General features: G+C 38.1%; 1 protein-coding gene across 2 annotated transcripts in view; it reads right to left on the minus strand.

Annotated features, from left to right (window-relative positions):
* Window positions 1-22,168, minus strand: part of CDH13 (cadherin 13) — a 451,854-nt gene that overhangs the window by 353,318 nt on the left and 76,368 nt on the right. For both annotated transcript variants that reach the window (XM_048316534.1, XM_048316533.1), the window contains exon 2: window positions 10,057-10,168. In XM_048316534.1, coding sequence (XP_048172491.1) covers window positions 10,057-10,168 — 112 coding nt within the window. The remainder of the gene's footprint in view (window positions 1-10,056; window positions 10,169-22,168) is intronic.

A 22,168-nucleotide genomic window follows, 5' to 3' on the forward strand; every position in this document is an offset into this window, starting at 1 on the left:
TTTGTTATATTTAAGAGGTCATTAAGAGAACATTAAAAAGACCAGTCTGAACTTGTTTGCTCAGTTACCTAAAATCCAGTAGCACTTGCAGACAGGAAGGATGAGAGTTTTGGTGCAGACTTGTGCAGAAAAACCCAATTTCAGCAGGAGCAGCACTCACCCGTGGAAATTGAACTCCTTGTTGTATTTATGGTTCTGAGCATAATCAGCTCAAATCATCTGTTTCAGCACAGAAAATTCATATGCTGGGAAGCTCTCATACCTTTCCTTTTGCATGGCTGCATCAGGAACAGCCACCTCAGAGCAAAGCCAGAGGCTTTCCCGAAGGACATTCTGTGTAAGCAAAAACTGGTGCTGAAGCTGAGAGAATTTGGGCCACAGGTACACGGACATAAAGTTCTGTAGAGTGGGGAAGGAACTGAAATTAAGGTGCTACTTAAATACCTTCTCAATCAGGATCTAAAGCACAGCTACAGTGCCAGAAAGAGTTAAGTCAAACATGTCCAGCCCTCATTCATCATTCGAGTAATTTCATTTCAATTAATTACCAGTGCTAACTGTAGTTAGTATCAGACAGTTCTGGGAAGTGATGCTGACTTATAAAAACAGCAGTAAGTAGTCAATGCCTAATGTTTTCAGAAGCATTACAATTAATAAATTTATTATGGAAGTGTTAAAGCTTCTATATTTCAGCTTCTTTGAACTTTATTGGAGAAGCTATTAAAGGCAGTGCCTCAAAGAATAAAAGTTCCAGAAGTAATAATATCATTTTAAATAAAGTTTCTTATTTTGATTTACAATTGAGAGGAGCTGCTATTCTATTATGCCAAAAACCTTCTGCCCACCTTCATGAGATCTGACTGATTTCTCAGAAGAAACACCAAATCTTACAGAACATTCGGAGAGTTGCATTTTGTTATTAATCGGAAGAGTGAACTCATCAGCTCTGTTATTAAAGATAATTTTAGACTCTTTCCTCTGTCACAAATGTAACTTTTAAAAATTTAAATGTAATGAGCTCTTTGGTTGCAAATTACACTGTGTAACTCCCACAATACTGCTTTCATTGCTCTGGAAAAATATTATAAAATCACTATTTCCAGTATTTTTTTATGACACACTTGAGTGGTTCCTCCATAAATACAAACCAAGCTGAATAAAAATTCCAGCTAGAAGAGCCTTGATTAAAAACAAACACCCAAAAAAAAACCCCAAAAAACCAGAGCAATAGTTACCAGACAGTCAAACACCAGATCTTAGGCAGCTGAGCTCATGGCCTTTCATTCAGCCAAAATAAATCCCTGGAAAGCTCTTGACCACAATATCTAATAGCTGCCTTCCTACCCTCCATAATTTTTGTTTGCATCCAACATCACCTTTGAACACAAATATAACATGTTGTGAAACATCACATTAAAAGTTAGGGAAGAAGAGATTTTAGCAGTTGATGCTTCACTTGGCAGCAAACAGCAAAAAAAATAATATTTCAGGTCACACAAAGGCAACTTATAACCTTGGCATTCAGGCATCTTCAAATGTTCCTTATATTATGGGACATTTAAAGTATCCTTGTGTTTACAGCTTCGAGTCAGTTTCATAAAAAAGCAAAGGTGACATTCATTAACTGTGCTTATTATATATTAAATTAACAACAAGAGAAGATCTGGAACAAGCTATTCATCACCTTTGCATGATGACTGAACTAAAAAATACTGTGAGGTACCATACCACGACACAGGGACTATTTCAGCCAGAATTAACCAAAGATACATTTGGATTTATGGCTATTGCTGGTGCTTCTACACCTTGGAGCCAGTCCTGCTGCCCCTTTCAGAGGTCAGCAGTGCTGTTGCATTGACATTCCCATCCAACACGGGCACAGACTGTCCTGCTCCATTCCTCCTCTTCCCCACCTCATTCTTCTCTGACCCTCAACAAGAGAAAGGAGCCCTTGGCCCAGGGTGCAACCCACCACAGGGGACTGTCACAAACACTTCAGCAAAGAAGAGATTCAGGGGGAATGGGTGGGGAGCTGAAGCTTCCTGAATTGGCTTTTCAGGGGAAAGAAACAAGCTGGGTTTTATCCATCAGCATTTCCTGCGGGGTTTGTGCAGCCTCCTCTACCCTAAGCCTCACAGCAGCACCCAAAACATGAAAAAACCGTGAGAAGGTTTTTCTGCCACCAATGCAGCATTTCTGTATGAGGATCACGAGATGGTTCAGAGAACCAAACACACCAATATCACACTTTGGTGACCACAGCAGCACATTTCTATGCTTTTTCCAAAAGTTAAAATATCATAAGTATGCTGTTTTCATAATTTCTTGAATTCTACCTCCTTTTAAGCCAAAGTTATGTTTGTGTATAGGTTGGTGTTAATGTTTTATAAAGGTCAAATTATAGTTGTCTCCCTACTGTTTTATTGCAAGTGTTGAGAGCTGGCACTGTAATTAAAATCCAGCTAAATAAAGTCTGCAGGGGTCCTACTTGTAACCAGGCAATTTGGGTTTTTAGCAGACCAGAGCACATTTTGTGTTGCCTCTGGTTCACTGCCACACAAAGGAAGGTAAACAAAACCCACGTGCCTTAATACATTTACATAAACAATGTTTCCTGTCAGTGTGGTTAGTAGAGAATATAAATATATTTAATTATAGAATGCAATATTAAGAAAAATAAAAAAATTCATCCATTTTCTACAACCTGCTTTATACTATTTTAGAAAAAGTCCCAGGCAAGACAGCTCAGTTTGTAGATAAAGCCAGGTCCAGCCAGAGCATTCACAATGCTGTTGATAAGGGAGAAAAGGTTCACAATTTGCTCTTCAGTAAAACAAACCTGGCTCTCTTGCAGGAGAATGGTACTGTACATCAAGGAGATTATCACTTACTTCAGTCTAACCTGCTTTTAGGTTCTGGTACTTGCCAGCAAGTGTTTCAAAAGTGTCAGAGATTTACCAATGCTGGCTCCGACTCCAGGGGGGAATTTCTCTTCTGGTATCGACTACCTGTAAAGCTGCTCCAGGATTGCCTCCGTTTTGCTGCCTTATTAAAGGCCCCTCAGTTCTGCTTCAGTTCTCTCCACAGCTGAGAGACCAAGGTTGCACTGAGTTTTTTATTGCTTTTTTTTTTTTTTTTTTTTAAGAAAGTAAAATCAAAGTGAGTATTTTAAGTGGAACTCCTGTCTAAAAAGCAACACCCCAGATCGCTATAGGAAGCTTTTAGGCCTTCCCAGGGCTCCTAGTTTTATTTTAATTTGTTTTAAAAGAATTCCTTGCTAAAGGAATTTCAAATTTTGTTAAGGATAATCCCTTTCAGGCAGGGATTCTTATTTGAGCAAATCCTACCCTTTGCCCAGGTTGATATTTTTTCAGGGATTAAAAAAACACAAGACAAACATTTTAGTTAATATTCACATCACAGAATATGACATGCACTTGCTCCCCTCTCTACAGGTTCACTTGTCTGCCCCAGAAGCAGCAGGTACAAGGCATACAAATATGCACAAAGTCATTCCAGACTAGATTTTTCAGACTCAATCCATTAAAAGTTACTTTTTCTTTCCCTTCTCTAGAGGAAAAAGAGTTCAGGTGGATAGGCTGAACAGAGGCATAAAACAAAATCAGAGCATTAGCCTCCAGCTAGAAAAATCCCTCAATCTAAGAAATAGCTGAAAGACTTCCCAAGTTTACAGCCAGTGGTACTTATTCTCAAGGCAAGACTGAGAAATCACATGGCACAGGAAAGCTGCGTAAAAGGAGATGTGTCCATTAAAGCAGACAGACTGCTCTGTCTGAAAAGGACTGATTTAAACAAGCAAAGGGAAAGAAGAACTGCAAGTTGAAGCATGATCATAATTACATTAGTAAAGTTATAATTTGATTTGGATTAACAGAGAGAAATCCTAAAAGCTCAGAATTAATTGTGAACTACATCTACAATTATTTTCAAGAATACTTGCATGCTTTAAGATATCATTAACTTAAATGAGATTCTATGTTTAAAGGAAGATTTAACCTCACATACTCCCATTAATTCTCGCTAAATGTCCACATTGCACTTTGAAATGTAATGGAAAAGGTTAGCTAGCCATGATTCTTTTGAATGGTGCTTTCCTAAGATCCTCAAATTAAAAGTCCTGTCAGAAAGGCAGTCTGTGAAAATACCAAGAAACGTACTACAGAAATGCATTAATGTCTCAATGGGGGGTGATTTGTGTTGTGTTTCTTTGTCACATATGGATAAAGTTTCCTCCTGACAAAGCTGGGCTGGTGCTGGAGCCTCTCCAGAGGGACCCCAGCTCCAACATATAACCAGGAATCTCATGTTCCTACCGCTCATTCCCCCAGGAAGATAACCCTGTTAAAATGTTGCCAGCCATAAGCATTCAGTGTCAGATTATTTGCTTGGATAGTTTGCCGTAAGCTAAGCCACCTGCATTTTCCTAAAAGATATTTTGGCCTTCCAACGTATTTCTACACCTGCAGAGCAGGAGCTGCCCCGTAGTCTGCGTGGGTAATCAGTTCAGGAGTAATAGCTTAGTTAATGTGATTTTTTTTGTTCTGAAATTGCCAACTGGAAATGAGCAGAGAAGTCTTCCACTGAAGCACCTGGGGACATTATTAATATAAGGTTTGCACTGCACGGAGCAGGAGACCCAACCTGCTAATCCCGAGCAGTTGGCCATTGATTTAGGTTATTAGAAGAACAGCTGGCATGCTTCAGCCAACCAAAGCCCACACGTATTTCGAAAAAGTATTAGCTGTGAAACATTATGGCTCTTGGAAAGTCTCCAGAAACAAATTAAATCTCAAACCAAGTAATCTGCTACTTTTATCTTCCTAAATCCAGACCAAGCCGCTAACAGAGCATTCACTGTCACTGCAAAGATCCTCACCCACTTGTCCTGTGGGCTTGTTTGTTTTGGTTTGTTTTTTAAACAGGATTGTGTGGCTTCTCTCAAGGAAACAGACAAGAAATTTTGGGTTTAGATCCTCATTTCTGCCAGCTTGGAATTAAAATGCCAAGAGGAGGTTTCACCGACACATATGCCTTTCCCTCTGTTATTCCAAAGAGCTGACTGCATCCCTGAGAGGTTTTGATTCAGCCCTGAAGATGTTTTTCAGAGACTAAATAATTCTTTCACTCTGCTCAGTCTAATATCCTACCTTTTCAAGCACTACTTTAATTAAATGTATATGCATAAAGATCAAACAGTCTATTTTGACTCCTTTCCCCTAGGGTCCTGGAAGCTGACACTCACTGTTTTGGAGGAAATTGTCTGACCACCTGGCACTCAACAACTATTTTTTCCAATTTTGTATTGCTTTAATCATGTGTGAAAGCAGTGAAACAGATGATGTGATATTGTTGTGCTGCAACACCAATCTGCACATATCTATTCAGAGACACGTTTGAGACATTCTATATTATTTAGTCATAATATGTGTTCCCAGACAACTTTCTCCCTCCATGTAGGAGTTCAGCATCAAACTTCAATTAAAAGGCAACGCATCAGGTATTTAGATGCAAAAGGATTTTCCTCACTCTTCCTCCACAAATATGTTGTAAAGTTCCCAACCTCCCACTTTAAAACTTCCACAGTTTTGCATACCCCCAGATATTGCCTGGAATTTTAGTAACATGAGTTTGGCTTCCTAGAACCATTTAAACAGGAATAGTGTGATTAAAGTGTGTGGGTTCAAATTCTGACCAATATTTCTGTCCACACGGAATAAGAGTTCCAGGTGCCTAATCTTAACCATGTACCCAAGTGTCAAATTGCAGCTCTGGTATTCAAGTTCCATCCATGCACATGAGCCCATTAAGATGTATTTTAGGATATAACAAGCATTCCCCTATCTGGGTAGGAAAGTTGAGATGCTTTTCCATTGAACCTGTTCCCACATGCCAAGGAATGGGAATCAAGTCATTTTTCAGCATTTTCTGAAGCACATTCTTAACGCAGTGAGTGATTTATATGAATTGAAAGAAAATTTAAGATGTTTGTAAAACTCAAAGTGCATTAAAAACTTCTTCATTTTGAAAAGCCACAACACTGTTTCATCAAGGGCATACTGAACAGGTGAAAAATCCACAGTTATCTAGCTATTAGCCAAAAGCCCAGGCAGTTTTCCCCGAAAGAAATTGCTAAGCTTAAAATCTTACCTAGCCTGAACATGTTCTTTTGCAAGCTACTGCTACCATCTGCAATCCCAATTACCCAAACCCTGCAATATTCAGCACAAAGAGTTAACACTCGCATCGAAACCTCGTGTCAGAACTCTGCAGAGGCTTTGGCAAATCACAGGGGGCTGAATGAGGCTGCCATGCTGGCTCTGTGCAAGGTGTGGGGAAAGGGAAGGAGACGAGATGAGTGAAGTGGGTGTGATAACCCCAGGATCAGAATGAGCAGGAGAGAAACAGCACTACCACTGGTAGCATGAAACAGGCACGAGAAGAGGCCATCTGTGCAGTCAACTGGTATGGACTCAGTGGGAAGAGTGGATGTGATAAATCACAGCTCTCACATGGCATCAGCTCAGACTCAACAGGAAATGTTTGGATATGAGCACTATCCTGGGGCCATGATCCATGTGCACATGAGGCTGTAGGAGGAGGAATGATCTTCTCTGATCTTTCCACAGGCTTTATTCGGTTTGAACAAAGTAAATTTTGCTGGAGGTCACAGCTTTGCTAGACAATTGAAAACCTGCTTTTAAGCATTAATAAGTACACTAAGATATTTCACATCATCTGAGTAAACAATGATTTTGGAATGGTTGAATAGAAAGGTCTTCATTAAAATCCATAGAACAGAAAGTACCCGAACGCAGACAGACAAAGCCTTGATCCTGGAGCAGCCCAGGCTCTGACCATGCAATCTATCACGTAAGAGACATAAGAGGTCGGTGATTAATTAACATTCAAATTAAAGCTTTTCAAGTAAGGGTCAAAACTTCCTTTGTTTTGACATTTAAAGCACTGGCAATGCCTTCCCTAGCTCAGTATGCACAATGCATCACCTTGTGCTTTATGTTAATTGCCGCCATTATTCAAGTGCACTATTTGATTCATTGTCAATTAAAAATAGCCCCAAAAGCCAAGTCCGATGTATGTTAAGCATAAACGTGATTAATGTAACACAATTACATTCCCACGTTTGTTGAGGCTGATTAGGAACTTTCCCTCAGCCCAGCGTGACAGAGCCCTCTGACTGCCAGTGACCTGGCAGCCTTGGCAGGGACTGGCTTTCTGATGGGGAGGAATTTCATGGCCACAAGTGCTTCTGACAGGTGTAAAACCTGTAATTAAACGCTGTCAATTAGCACTTCATCAAGAATGTAGAAATCTTGATGGATCTTCTCTACTGAATTGCAAAGGTCCTAGGTGTAAACTAAAAAAAAAAAAAAAAAAAAAAAGAGGAAGTGTTGAGGAATGGTTGGAGGATCAGGGACACGGGTCCCTGGAAGAGCTGACCATAACTCTGACCATGAATGAGATGCAAGAGCAAATAGATAAATAATAATTTAAAAGCCAGTTCAGCCTGAGCACAATGACAGAACAATTAATAGTAACCGAATACCAGTGAAACTAATAGGAAGGAGAATATGCACACACACCTGGACTTGTTATGGCCAGCTTATAAGTAGGCTTTAATAAAAATTGCTACAAATCAGAACAAGAAATAAGAGAAAATTCTGTACCCTCAGCATGGTCTTCTCTTCCTTCTTCCTGTCAGTAAATGTAAAATACAATTAACACTGCCATATGTAGAAGTAATAAATACATAAGAACCAGCCACAACCTATATTTAATTACCACAGAGATGCTAGCAATGAAACGTGCAGTAGGTTCTTGTTTAAATTGAAAAAGAAAAAAAGAAAAAGATGGTTTTATTGTACTTCAGAAAAGAATTAAGGATCTCCTTGGCTTATTGAGGACTACAAAAACAATCACTGCTATAGGCCTGGTTTGCATATTTGCTCTATTAATTTACACAGCCCTGGTAAGCCTCGCATTGCAATGCAACTGCTAAATTACACTGCTCTTGGTAATGGGCATAAAAAGATGCAAGAGCATGCAAAGTGTATTCAAACAGACAATTAAAATTATCAATTCTGTTGACAGCTAAAATGAAGAAACTGTGCTGAGGTTTAATGCTGCTGCATGAAGGACACCCTGTTTACGGGTGATTGAATTAACCAGGATCACGCGTCAACAGTCTGCCTCTGTCCAACACTGCATATTAGGCCAATTTAGTGTCTGCTTATTAAAATAATTTAATTCCAGAGATTGTTCCCAGGCATTTCTGAGTCTCTTCATGCTCTTTCCTCCTCCTCACACTAATGATGGCATCTTAATTACTGTGGTCATTTTACACCACCCCAAGTGGCTGGGTCAGCGCAGAGCAGTCCAGTCAATTTGGCTGAACCAACACATCCTTGGGGTGATCCCCTCCACATCAGCAGGAGATCTGGCCAGACACACTACAGCCTCAAAGTTCTGAAGCAGACAAAGTATTCAAAGGTTGTTCTTATTAAACTTAACACTAATTTATCAATATTGCTTTTTTTAATAGGTCTTCAACTTTGCATGCTTATTAAATCTATTATATTCTAAGAGTTTCAACTTATAGCCATGTAGGAATAATGTGTTTGGCAACACTAAAATAAGAAGTTCAGAGAAAACAAAATTTCCTAAAGAAATAAGAAGTCTGAAATCTCTTTTCTAAGCTGAACAACAATCTCACATCTCTGACTAGTACTACTACTCGTGATCTAAAGTTCCTGTGAAAAAGCAGCTCAGACTAAGCAACATACCAAATGCTGAGACTAAAAATGTTATCCTAGAGGTTTATTTTAGTACTTCCAAAGGCTGAATGACTTAAGTTTAAGAGAGTTATTTCAACAGTTTGGCAACTAATTCTGACATTTCATTTTGAAAAGTTAGTGCTATTTTAAAGGGAATGTGCACGGATTACACCTTCATCCAAAGTGAAAATACATCAATATGTAGCAGTGATATCTGGGGGAACTGAGATGGGAAATGTGTGCATTTGGTGACTAATATTGGTTTGCATTTCTTGGTTCCACCAACCTACAGGATGTACCCCATTGTGGAATCCAAATATTGCACACAGGCACTAAGCACTGCTGCCAGGTGCTGGACACCCAGCAGAATTCCTGATTCAGCACCAGCAGCCAAGCACAACAAAGAAATCATTAATAATAAATATGTAAAAATGCACCACATGTAAAAAGGCAGGTGTGTTTGGAAGTTTTGAAAATGGCAGCACTTAAATCCTTTTCCAAGTCTTTAAAGACATTGGCCACTGGATGAGGCACCATTTTTGTTTGACAGTGCTGAAGTCTCAAGGTTCCAGAACTGAATGAACAATTTGTAACCCTGAAATAGTGGAATGAACTAACACCAGAACTGAAAACCAGTTGAATCTCCTTCAGTTTCATGCTTTGAGTATATGGTGCCAGATTGGGTTTCATAATGTGACACTTGGTCAATGAAAATATACTGAATATTCCAGTTGTGTGACATTTTGCTGTCACTGATGATCCCAAATTTCTTCCAGCCTCTGAATTTCATGTAAAGACTTGGACTTGTGAATGGTCCTTTTGAAAAGGAAAGAGACCTCTTGGTCTTTGAAAGCTCTGAATGCTTTCAAAATACAAACTTCTAAATCTGAGTTGCAGAAATAATTTAATAGAGATGTTGATAGGCAAGTCCTGATTTCCAAGCTCATAGGTAAGATTATAAAAAAAGAGTAAATTTAATTTTTAAAAAGTGTCTGATTCTATGTTTTCACAATATTCACACATCCCTAAATGATATATGTTGTATTTTGCCATTTCTAATACATGAAACTGGGTAAAGTCTGTAGAGACATGGGATTAGTGCAGGGGAACTCAGACTGAATCATGGCAATATCCAAAATCTTAGGTGCAAAACAAAAAAAGCTTTCTGATAAATGGCCGGAAGGAAATGAATATATAAACAATTTTGATTTTTGCACAATAGTAATATATGAAAATAACATACAGTTCAGAACCAGCTGGTCCTCTATGAATTCAAATGGCTTTTCTATATAAAAAACCTTCTGCTGGAATCCAGGGACACATTCTAAATCTTCTGCACATGCAAGCAGCAGAACCTGAGGGGAAAAAAAAAACAGAAATAGACTTTTAGCATCCACTCCTTCATCCATCATGTTGGCTTCTGGGAACCATCATGGGTTTAGGCTCAGTGCTCATAAAACAAAACATTGGGTTTCATAGTCATAAAACAAAATATCCATCACATCACACTTCCCCTTCAAATTTTGCTAAACAATTTTTTATGTAAGGTTTTTGCTTTTATATATATGAGCTGGCATTGAAATTACAAAATAGTAGCTTTCAAGGTGAAGTTCAGTTCAGAATATCAATAAAGAATGTTATTGGTCCGTAAAAACATAGGATGTAATGTTGCTCCTAAAAGTCACATGTATTACATCCAGCTGAATAAAGCTAGATTTAAATATACGTTTAAATTAAGCACATGCAAGTCAATTTGAATAATTGATAAATTAAGAACTGCAAATCTGTTTCAGGAAGTTGATCAACAAGTTAGAGAAGAAATTCTATATTCAAGGGTAAAGTCTCACATACAGAAGTTTCATGTATAAAAGAAATCCTTTGCTAGAAAGTATAAACTATTGCTTTGCTTTTCTTTTCATTCCCTCTAAGCCACAGTTTGTCCGCTTTCCCTATAATCAAAAGCTTGTTTACAGCAAGGGAAGACTGAAAAAGAAATGTGTGCATCATAGTGGAGGTGGATCTGAAGGTTCCAGTTGAATACAAATTGTGTCACTGTTAGTACCTGGTCACCCAAGTTCCATGTCACCACAGGAACATCAAAGGAGAAAGCTTAAAAACAAAATAAAATCATTTGGGAATAGATACAATTCTAATCTCGGTCTCTGAAGTGTTTTATCCCTGAATAGAGAAAACAACCTGAAGGGCTATTTTCCTTGGCAGCTGTTAAATGAGAGCGTGGAGGTAAGAATGGTCAAAAAAGAAGCAGCAAGCAAAAAGAAATTACTAAAAAGTTTAAAAGGTTAAAGAGAGAGGCAAGGTCAAGAGTAGGAAAAGCTAAATCATATTTTCCAACCCATATATGTGTAAGTGCATTTTCAGAAGTACTTTCTGCTTTAGAACATCTAAAGGTGTTTTACAAAACCTGACTTTCAGGTTGTGCACTGGCCACTCTGATCTCAAAGTTGTTATGGCCAATCTGCTGCTTGTCAGGCAGCCCACGCAAAGTCACATAGAGAAGGCAGATGTGGCAACCAAGAATGAAACTAACACAGGGGTTCTGAATGACGTTTGCTCCTAAATTCAAGGGGCTCTGCACAAACGGGCCTATTGACTCAAGACATCCTCAAAACATCCTCAACACACAATTACAGTTTTGCAAATAAAATTCTTCAGCTGTAAAGGGAAGACAATTTCTCCCCAATACCACACCAGTGAATGCTGAAGGCTCTTTTCTCCCTCACCAGCTCAGGTAACAACTGCATTCACTACTCCCAACACACCAACAGCATCTCTCAGTCCCACCTCCACCCCTTTATCATCCAAGTCTGCTGATCCTGATCCTAAAGAGATGTCCTGCAATATTTTAGCATCTGCCTGTTTCCCTATTCCCCACCACTCACAGTCCATTTGCTAAAGCACAGTGATACATGATCTGCTCTCCCCCTTCTTGCATTCCCTACTCATTTTGAGTCTTGTGTGATCCCATTTACAAAATCCAAAGGCAGCAATGCCCCACCTGGTCTGCATTAGTTGTTCTTATGGAAACCAACTGCTGGATCATTTGTTTCAAGTCACTGACAGTTGCTATAAAAGCTTGGCCAGAAGTGCCAGCAGACTGCAAGAAGCAGCTAGAATATTTCATGGCAATTATTCTGGTGGAAGGCAAACACAGCAGATGGACACTTTTTCCTTCCATCCTGACCCGCTCCACGTTGGTCCCTTGGAAGGATTAACCAAGAAAGAAGAGAAAGATTTAAAACAATACACCAAGAAAAGTGCAAAACACTTGACTACTATTAATTTATCATCACACTAGTCCTGCCTTTCTTAAAAAGGTTTAAAGCCATAGCTTTCTTATTGATATTGATATATTGATTTTCTTGGAGATTTTGGACTCTATAGGGGTTGAGAATTGGACATGTCCCCTTCAATATTCCAGTAGGAGACATCTGCAAGTGTGAACTGAGGTATTCAGAGCCTGCCCTGAAATTGTACATAAAGCTTGATTACTGATTGTTAAAAAACCTGCCTAATATGCATTTCAATGGGCATATGCACAGCAAGAAAGGCACACATGCATCTTCTGCACACATTTTCTGTGTACACAGGTGCAGGTTTAAAGTACCTGTCTTTCTGACTCAGTGTTCCTGAATGAATATGCATAAAAATGCAATCATAGCAGGAGAAAACCTCTTCCCATCTCAAGACGGAAGCAAAGTTATGTAATGAGTCCCCACCAGAAAAACAGACCAAGCCATATATCCTGAAATTGATCTACAAACAGCTCTTGCCCTAAAGGATTAACACAGCAAGGAAGAGGCAAGTCATGTTCTGATCTCCCAGCTACCCGACTCTTAAAAGCTGGAACTCTTGTCTTACAGAGTTATAAATAAAAAGCCTCTTTGGACATCATCTATGGCAGTACTTAGAGAAGGGAAAATGTCTACTTTATCAGATTTGTGACAGTATAAGTTGACTTTGAAATCTGGGCAATCTAAATGGGTCATGAGTTAACTTCTGTAAGCCTGGTACAGAAGCCTCACATAATACAAATGCAGCAAATAGAAAATGACCTTTACTCCCTCTGAAATAATTACAAGACTCAAGCTTGGCCTTGATGTGAAATGGAACACTTTATTCCACTTGTGCAGTTCCAGCCACTTTCTTCTTCTCAACGTGTCAGACAAAATGTTAAATTTGTCATCACATGGACAGTTTTTAATTAATTGTCTTTTAAAAGGAAAATTATTCTTTTAATTTATTTTTCTCATGAAGAAACTTCTGTTGAACTAAATATCTATCTCATTAAAATAATTTCTGTTAAGGTTCTTCACATTGGGGACAGTAGTCTTTAAAACATCTTGAAAGAAAAAAAGCCAGGCAGATATATGTTTAAGGCAAAGAGATTTGTTCAAAGCAGAATATATTCTGAACTTAAGCACTATGTAGATTTTGCAATTTTGGATATAATAAAAGGGTTTACAGGCTGATAGCTGTCTAAAGAAAGACTCCAGTTAAATACACCACAAATAATATTTAAATATCATATGTGTAACTCCAAATATATAGGTATTGTTCAAATAGGTAAGTATTGTTCACATATCTAGTCAAGTGTAGACAATTAGTACAAAAGGATCCTTCACCTGTTACCAAGAAAAAAGCCAAATTCCTGAACAAAAATTACAATTATGCAGCAAACAATTTGCTCACAAAAACCTAAAAGGGCAGAAGTCTGAAAAGCAGAGTCATGACTACTCAGACCTACAGATCCTATGTTCACCAACAAGCAAAATCAAAGTTTTCATAACCTCCTGCTTTTCAGAAATGTACAGAGCAAAGACTCAGTTTTAATATTCTGACAATTTTTCTATCAGATTTTATTGCCAGTTGGTGTAAGGAAACGTCATAGTTCAGGTAACTCCTGTGATGGTTTGGCCACTGGGCTAGAACTGTACTCCTGGTGAGATATCAAGCCTAAGAAACACCTTTCTTTTAGTTAATAAACCAGCACACACATGCTGGTGACCTTTACTGACCTCAACATTTGCACTGAAAGCTGCTCACGTAGAATATGGTTGGAAAGCAAAAAAGGAGAGCAATTTTATACTGTACTGCAGAGGAAATTAACAAAGCCCCTGATGTTAAAGTACCTTGGGGTGTCATGACACCTCAAAAAAACAGGGTACTTCTACCTCCTCTTCTGGTGACTGAAAGTCATCTCAGAAAGGTCTTTCCAAAGAATTTCAGAATCTTTATGTTCTTTTCAACTTGCAGTTTCAGTTTGGTCACATGCTCACTCTGCAAATGAATTTTCTCACCTTTTGCTGTGTACACCCTCATATCTTCATTAGCCCTACCTTTAGGAGATCACCTAGCACAGAAACACAAGCTGCAGAATATTAATTGCATTCCACACACATTCTTATGGTGTGAAATTCATCCTTGTGTAAGGCTTTATTTAATTAGAAATGTTAATGGTGCAGACACCTGTGAACGCCATCTGCCCACACAGGAATTCTGCGCACAGCAAATGCAAACATCTCATTTCAGAGGGCAATATTCTGTAGGACCCCATTCTGCCTTTACTTCAGGGGAGTAATCTGAAATTAAAACAAACCAACACAGAACACAAGAAGGAGGAGCTAAAATTGAAATCACACTCGTTTTTACCAAGAGCAATCATTTCAAAGGTTCAAAAATTATGAATCACTTCCTGAGAAATGAGTTTTTGGTTCTGGTTGTTTTGAGTTTCTGGTAGGCTTGGTTTTTTTATCTTTTTAAGTATGGTTTTGGGGGTTCTTTTTTATTTGACTCATTTACTTGGAAGTGGGTATCGAAAATTTATGTTTCTCAGCTTTTCTATGGAAACATGAGAACTAGAAATTTGCTTTTTGCATATGAAAACTTTGAATTTTCATAAGAAATATGGTGATCCTTAGAGATGAGAACGGAGAGAAAAAAGTAATCAGAATAATGAGAACTGCCAACACTGAATTAAATTGCACATGAAAAAATATTTTTATCATGCAGATTGATATCCTTGAATCTTAAAACCTTTTCCGTGTTCAGGTGCTGCAACACCAGACCCAGAAAAATGGATAGGGAGGAGGCCATCAGAGAAGGAAAACAAGTGATAAACAGCACAGAGTCACAGGGAGATGATGAAATTTGAAGTCTTCACTCTAGTTTTAAATGAGGGAGTTATTTAAATGAACAGAGGGATACTTAAAATATAGAGAGCACTGCTCTAAGTAAGGTTCTGATTCTGCATTATGCAGACTCCAATTAGAGTGTCAGCAGGTCCTAAGGCAATTATTTCATCAAATCACACCCACAGACTGGACATGAAGTTTTGCATGTCTTCTGTGGTTTTTAATACCAACTGAAACAAAAAAAACTCTCAAAAGCCTGAATAAATTATCCTCTTATTGGCATAATTAACAAAGGTATTTTGTAAAGGTATTTTAACTTTACATAAAGGTATGTTGAATTATTTATCTCTGAATGTGACTAAATTAATTAAACACATCTCTTTCAAATTAATTTGATTTCTACGATTTGGGGCATTTTTTTATGCAATATTTTCATTTTGGAGGGAAATTTTCACTGTTTCAGGCTTTAACTGCTCTTCTTTTCATCAGGAAAGAAGTTTAAAAAAAAAAAAAAAAGACTATTCACAATCTCTACAGTTCTACCTCTATATCTGATAGAGAATTCCAGTCATTTTTATAAGAAATGCTATTAAGATTTGGCACTAAGATTCTTCAAGGATGATAAATATCCTTTTAAAGGGCCTACCTATCCATTTACTGCACAACTCCATCCTAAAAGGGAAAGTCACACTTGGAGTACTGAAGAGTGGGCTATGAAAATGCAAATTAGAATGACTTTATTGGCTTAAATGAATTCAGTTCTCCTGTCACCGAAGCTGTGCGAGTGCGGTAGACATCCATTAGCTGGAAACAAAATGTGACAAACTCTTTTGTGAGACTATCTACCACAGGAACTTTCCTTTTATGAGCACTTTCCTTACATACCTATGTTTATTATAAGAATTTTATCACATATTCAGTAAAAGGTGTGCATCTTCCACGGCACCGGGAATCTCGTTAAGTTATTCAAGAAGTGCTTTGCCAGCGGTAGTGTCAGAACAGGTAGTTTCAAACAGCCACTCGCCTTCTGAAATTGAGGATCTCTGGAAGAGGTACCATCATTTTCTTCAGAAATTATTTATTCATTTATTATTGCTCCCAGGCTCCGTTCAGAGATCAAAGTGATCATGGAGACCAAACCATTCAGGGTGGAGAAGGATAATACGGGCAGTGCACTTGACAGCATTCCCGTTTCAAGTCAGAGTTGGGACAATCCTCTCTCCCCATTCACTTTTTCTGCTCTTCCAGTCCCATCTGCTCCCTGAGACCAGTCACCAGGTACCCCTGTGAAACCCAGTGCCCACAGGATGATAAAAGGAAAAATGGGGCCTGGTGTGAGACCCCCACAGTCTGCACCCCAACCTGGGGCGGCTGTCGCGAAACTGCACCCTAAAATAAGGTTTTTAATAAATTCTTACCAACATATTTTCCATGCTTCAGAACTTGAACTAGCTTGGATTTCCCTTGACTTGGGAACACAGGAAAATCTTGGGAACTCCAGGGAAGCCTTGGAGACTTTCCAAACCCATCTGGACACATTCCTGTGTCACCTGAACCAGGTGACCTGGCTGACAGGAGGGTTGGTCTGGATGATCTCTGGAAGTCCCTTCCAACCCCAACAGTCCTGTGATTCTGTAAAATCCTTAGACAGGAACCACCTCTGGTGTCACAAGCAGGCACAACATAAAGTCTCCTGGCCAGATCACTTGATCCCAATCATAAATAATGGCTACATTTCACAATTCCCAACCCTTATTCTGATGGTCATTTCATATCTTCCAGAATAAATTTGTTCACGGTCAACTTACAGCCATTTATTCCTGTACAAGTCTTGACTCATAACTTAATTAACCTTTGTCCTCTCTAAATCTTCGATTTATTAGGCTAGACAAACCAAGCTCTTTCCATCTCCTTCTATATGGATACATCCCTGTGGTCACCTCAGTAACATTTTGTTGTGCTTGCTTAAGTTTCACCTGTGCAAAATATATAAAGAATTCCAGATAAATGTTCTCCAGGGTCTGGATATTTCCTTAAGACCAAAATATGTTGCCTAATGCTTCCTAAAATGCTACTTTTCCTTTTCACGGTCTTGACATGCTGGTGGCTCACAATCATTCTAAAATTGAGCAGCACACAAAGAGCTGAGAAATTTGACATCGATGGAGGTACGGCCGCCATTTACCAACAACAGTGTTAAGCACCTTCTGCAGACAGAGCCAGGATTAATCTTGATGAGCTATAAATACAGATGCAAACCCTCATGCGTTGCTAAATCTGTGCCCTTTCTGACCAGCTCTGCCCACGATCAACAGAGATCTTCCAGCCCAGGAACCCAAGCTCAGCCTTCCCTCTCCATACAAATTCCTAGCTGAGGCCCAGGATCTGCCCATGCATGCGACAGAGCTCCCAGCTGAGAACGACTTATACCCACATGGCTCAGAGTGCAGAATCAACTTACTCTTTCAGCTATGTAGATGTATCTGAACATTGTTCAGATTTTTGTAATCCAGGGAATGGCTCTCATCCCACTTCATTAGGTATTTTGATAATTAATAACAGAGGCCAAAACATGTTACTTGCGCAAAAAGCAAGTAATATTTTAAATTACGCAAGTATTTAACAAGTAAATAACTCCCCATGGTGATTAATAGCACCATTTAACGCATGAGACTTGAGCAAAAGGACGGGTTGGGCTCCAAGGTTATTTTTTTGTTTATTTTAGGCATTATGAAAGAAGTAATCATGTTTTGCTGAAACCCATACACCACCAGAATGAGATTACAACTGGTTAGTCTATTTAGAGAAGCTGCATAATAAATTCATTCTACAGGGCACAGAATAATGCAAATGAGCCATTCAATAGCACTCCTGTACCAGTGAAAGAGGCATAAAGAAGAAACATTGAAAGTCAGAGTTCTGGTTGTACTGCAAGGTGTGGAATTGCTGAAACCTAAACTGCCTTACAACAATAACCTGTTTGATGATCTGCTTATTTAAAAGATTTCTGTTATTTATTGCCTAATGAAATAAACAGGTTGATCCTCTTTTCCAGTAGTAATGACTTCATGAAGCACTTAGACAAATGAAAATATGGATCTCTTGTTTTCTAAAAAGGAAAAAAAAAATTAAAATAGTTTAAACATATTTATAACCCTTCACATGAAGTTACATGGGGCAAAGTCATTATTCCACATAGGAAAACACTGATGTGGCAAAAGCCATTAGAAAATAAATTAAAATCATATTTCTTACAGCAGATAGTGGGTTTTGGATAGGATGGCTGGAATGTCTAAGGAACATGATACATGTTTAAATTTCCAGCAGTGTGATAGTTATCAAAAAGAAAAAGTAACCTTCCAGCTATTATTTTCCTCATATTCCACAAAGTTAGAGTCTACAGTAATTATTACTGCAGTACAAACTGAACTTGCTGTAACACTGAACATGTCTTTTGCACTGCTAAGCTAAAACTGAAAATGAGCTTGCTGAAAACAGTCTTTGAAAGTATAACATGGATTTGAGGATTAAACACAAGTGCACTTCTATCACCTTCAAACATTACACAAACAGGAGTCAACCCCCAGAACTCATGAAAGTATAAGGACAAGAGAAGAAGTCTGGTTTTCAACTTCAAATAACAATTTGTTGAACGTTTTCTGACCTTCTCCTAAACACTCACAAACGCAAGATTTTTTAAAAATTAATACTTTCAAGTAAAATCCCTTGATTGCAGCAAGGTTATTGGAGAAAGAACAAGTCTAACATCCAAAGACTCATAATAAAAGCTGAGAAATTTCTACAAGCAGCCCAACAGAACCATGTCTACCAATTTTGACGTGCTTTTATTTGACATCAACAGGAAGAGGACAATCTATTCTGTAAAACAAGCTATGGAAACCTTTTTTCACAAGTTATCTGCATGTTACATGGTTATTTTTTCTTTACAGCAAATAATACAGAGCAGTAACAGTATGATAGTATTAAAATAAATACTTGTGAAGACTGGCTTCCTTATGGATTTCTGTTTAAAACCAAGCTCAGAGGTGGACTCTTAGCAAGGACAGGGCCTGTGAATCACCTTAATCTTTTTTCAGTGGGTTAACATGTTTTCTATCTTCTCATCTGTTTCTCATTTTCACAAAAATCCCGTGAGCTGAACTTAGAAATCTTCTCCAGTGCTGGTTTTTAAGTGACTTTACTTTCTTTTCTTAAAGAGCAGTAACTGTACCTTAGTAGTAGCAGAGTAGTAACCATTCATTTTACATCACCGCTCGTTTTACCAGTCCAGACCTTATGTATTTATCTACTTACAGCCAGACCTTATGTAATACTACAACAATTAGTAGTCCTCAAGCTCTTGGAATCATCTAGAAATAAATACAAAAGGATTTTTTAAAAAAGACCCAGGTCTTTTTGGCTGTGTCAGCTGCTCGTTGAGGAGTACTTTAAATGAATTGCAAAAACACAGTCAAAAATTACAAAGAACTTGTACTAACTCTTCTGAGTTGAGCGAAAGCAACCCCCAGGGGAAAGACAGCAAGTAGTTCAATATTTTTGAGCACATCACAATCAAGCAAAATGTCTAAAACTTACAGGCTCCCTTGTGTTAACAGTGACATTACATCAAGAATGACCTTTCCAAAGGAATAAAACCCATTAATGCTAGGAACATGATAACTCTTAAAGATCAACACTTAGTAGCCAAAGCAGGGGAGAAAAAAAAAACCTCAGTCTGGTAAGTTAATTAGAACATAAATAATGTGAAAGCAAGACCCTGGTCTATAACCCTCTCTCTTATAATTGCTTGCAATTTACAAGCTGAATGAAATCTTTTATGCAAAAGATACAACTATTGACCTCACGTGTATTAGATAGTCAAAGAAAACTCTGACACATTGAGAATGAGATCTCAGGAGTATTGGAGAAAGCCTCAGTAACACCCTGTGAAATACTTATTTGTTATTTCTTTGCAGTAGAACTTTTTTCAACTATCAAGGAATGGTGTTTCTGGGAAACACTGGATGTTAATTGCTAAAAGTGTCAAGGTGGTTTTTTTGTTTATTGTAGAAACAATCATCATAGAAAATTATCTGTACCCATGAGAACAATATGGAGGAACGGCTGCCAGTCCTGAGGCACAAGGACAGATGTTGGATCCCACAAACTCCACTATAATTTGCTTTTGGAAGCCGTTGTTTAAATCAAGCTCAGTTCCTGCAGTGGTCAGGAAACCACCGTAGCCTCCCCACTTAACCTTGTGGACTGCACTTCCAGTACCTTTAATTGTTCTATAATTACCTGTATTCACCAAACCAATCAGCTGTCCCACGTGACATTCAAAAGGCAGCAGACACAAGCAACAAACACATGAAAAGTTGTGAAAAATGTGAATCTGTGCCCTGGATCCTGCTTTAATAATAGTAGTACTGAGAATTCCTGCAGCAGGATATGTGACATTTGATTGTGGAATGTCCCACCACTACTACATGGAACAGAGGTTAATGAAATATTTTGTGACTTTATACAATCAGATTGTTTGGCTCATTTTGACAAAGTAAAACTGTTTGGGTTGTACATAAAAATAAGAAAATTTAAAGGAAAAATCCAGGTATCCAATAATTTAAAAGCCCTTTTCCTTGTATATAGCAATTTAAATTTACTGGAGCATTTCAATCATTTTTTTTTTGTACATGCTTCACCCTGAAAGTGATTGGGGTTCTGTGCCTGCACAGTATAAAGCAATTTAAAATTATTCAACTGCTTCAATTTTTATAGGTACTTTTATTTGAAAATGATTGGGGTGCTGATCATGCTCAGCATTGAACAATTTTAAATTATTTAAATGCCTTTTTTAAATCAATGACTCATGCTTGGGCCTCAATTCTAGGAGGCTCTAGCACATTATCAGGCAGTTTAAATTATACAAGAATATTATATTTTGCACAATCTTTCATCTTCTAAATAAGAATCAGTTTGCAAGGGTGAAAGCATAAAGTATTACACTTCAAAATAAATCAGCATTATGCAAAACCAGAAACCTAATTTTTCTTTTTTAAATATTGTAAGAGATGCTTTTTCCATAATCAAATTCCCATGCCTTCCTACATCTTATGAAGCAGGAGCATTTCAGAAGCTACATATATTCCTACTTCCCTAAACTGATATAAACAATTTCAAAGGAGGAGAACAAAGTTTTAATGAAGTCTGAGTCCCTGAAAAAATGAGAAGGATTTATTCCCACAACATTTGTCTTATCAGAAATTTTATCAATCAAGTATTCAAGTCCTTTATTGTGGATATACAGAAGCTCAAATACTTCTAGTTCAAATTTATGCTAAATAGTATGTCAAAATTCAGGTTGGACTTCAAGGGCATCGTTCCTGGTTTAACAGGACTGATGCACAGAAATCTGTCGGGTTTTAGGGTTTTTTTAATTGATAACTTAGTTACTGTTCTCAACAGTAAAGAACATACTTTGCTTTTAAGCATTTTTCTATGAAAGGAGAGGAAATTAAGGTGTGACATTTGCCAATGGCACTGGAGATGTACAAACGGAGAACTGAGAACTACAGGTGCCAGGTCACATTTTTAGTGAATCCTCCACTTTTGTCATGCCTGGTACCATTCATTAATGCTCTGCCAAGGTGCTTATATTTACTACAATAATCCTGTCCAAGTATTTTGTACTTCCCACCAAGATATTCAACAAATATGAACGTGACCTAAACCTCCAGTTTAAAATGGGATATCCTTGAAAGAAAAACTTAGTGACTAATTTCTTCTAAAGTCTTATCTCCATATTTCACCTTTCGCTTTTCAACTCAAATGACATAGAAGAAACAAGATAATTTCTCATCAAGGAAAACAATCCCATGTTCCTCTGCACATTTGAAAAGATAGCAGCTAGTCCTCAAAGATATTGGCACGCCTTACTAATCACAAGCTTTTAATTCTGCCTCTCCAATTTCAATTAGCGAATAAACACTGACATCCTCAATCGCAGTACACAGAGCTCCCCTTTATCCAGTTAATCATGCTCACTGCAGCTATTCCCCAGGCTGAGGTTTCAGAGTTCCCAGCTTCTGTAAATCCTCAGTATTACATCTTTTGATTCAGGAACAAAAATACTGACATATCTTATCATCCAAAAACACGTGTCCTGGGTTCAGGGAGGAGTGTGTTTTCCTCTCTCCCAATAGT

Source organism: Corvus hawaiiensis, chromosome 12 (genome assembly GCF_020740725.1).
Source record: "Corvus hawaiiensis isolate bCorHaw1 chromosome 12, bCorHaw1.pri.cur, whole genome shotgun sequence".
Classification (NCBI taxonomy): domain Eukaryota; kingdom Metazoa; phylum Chordata; class Aves; order Passeriformes; family Corvidae; genus Corvus; species Corvus hawaiiensis.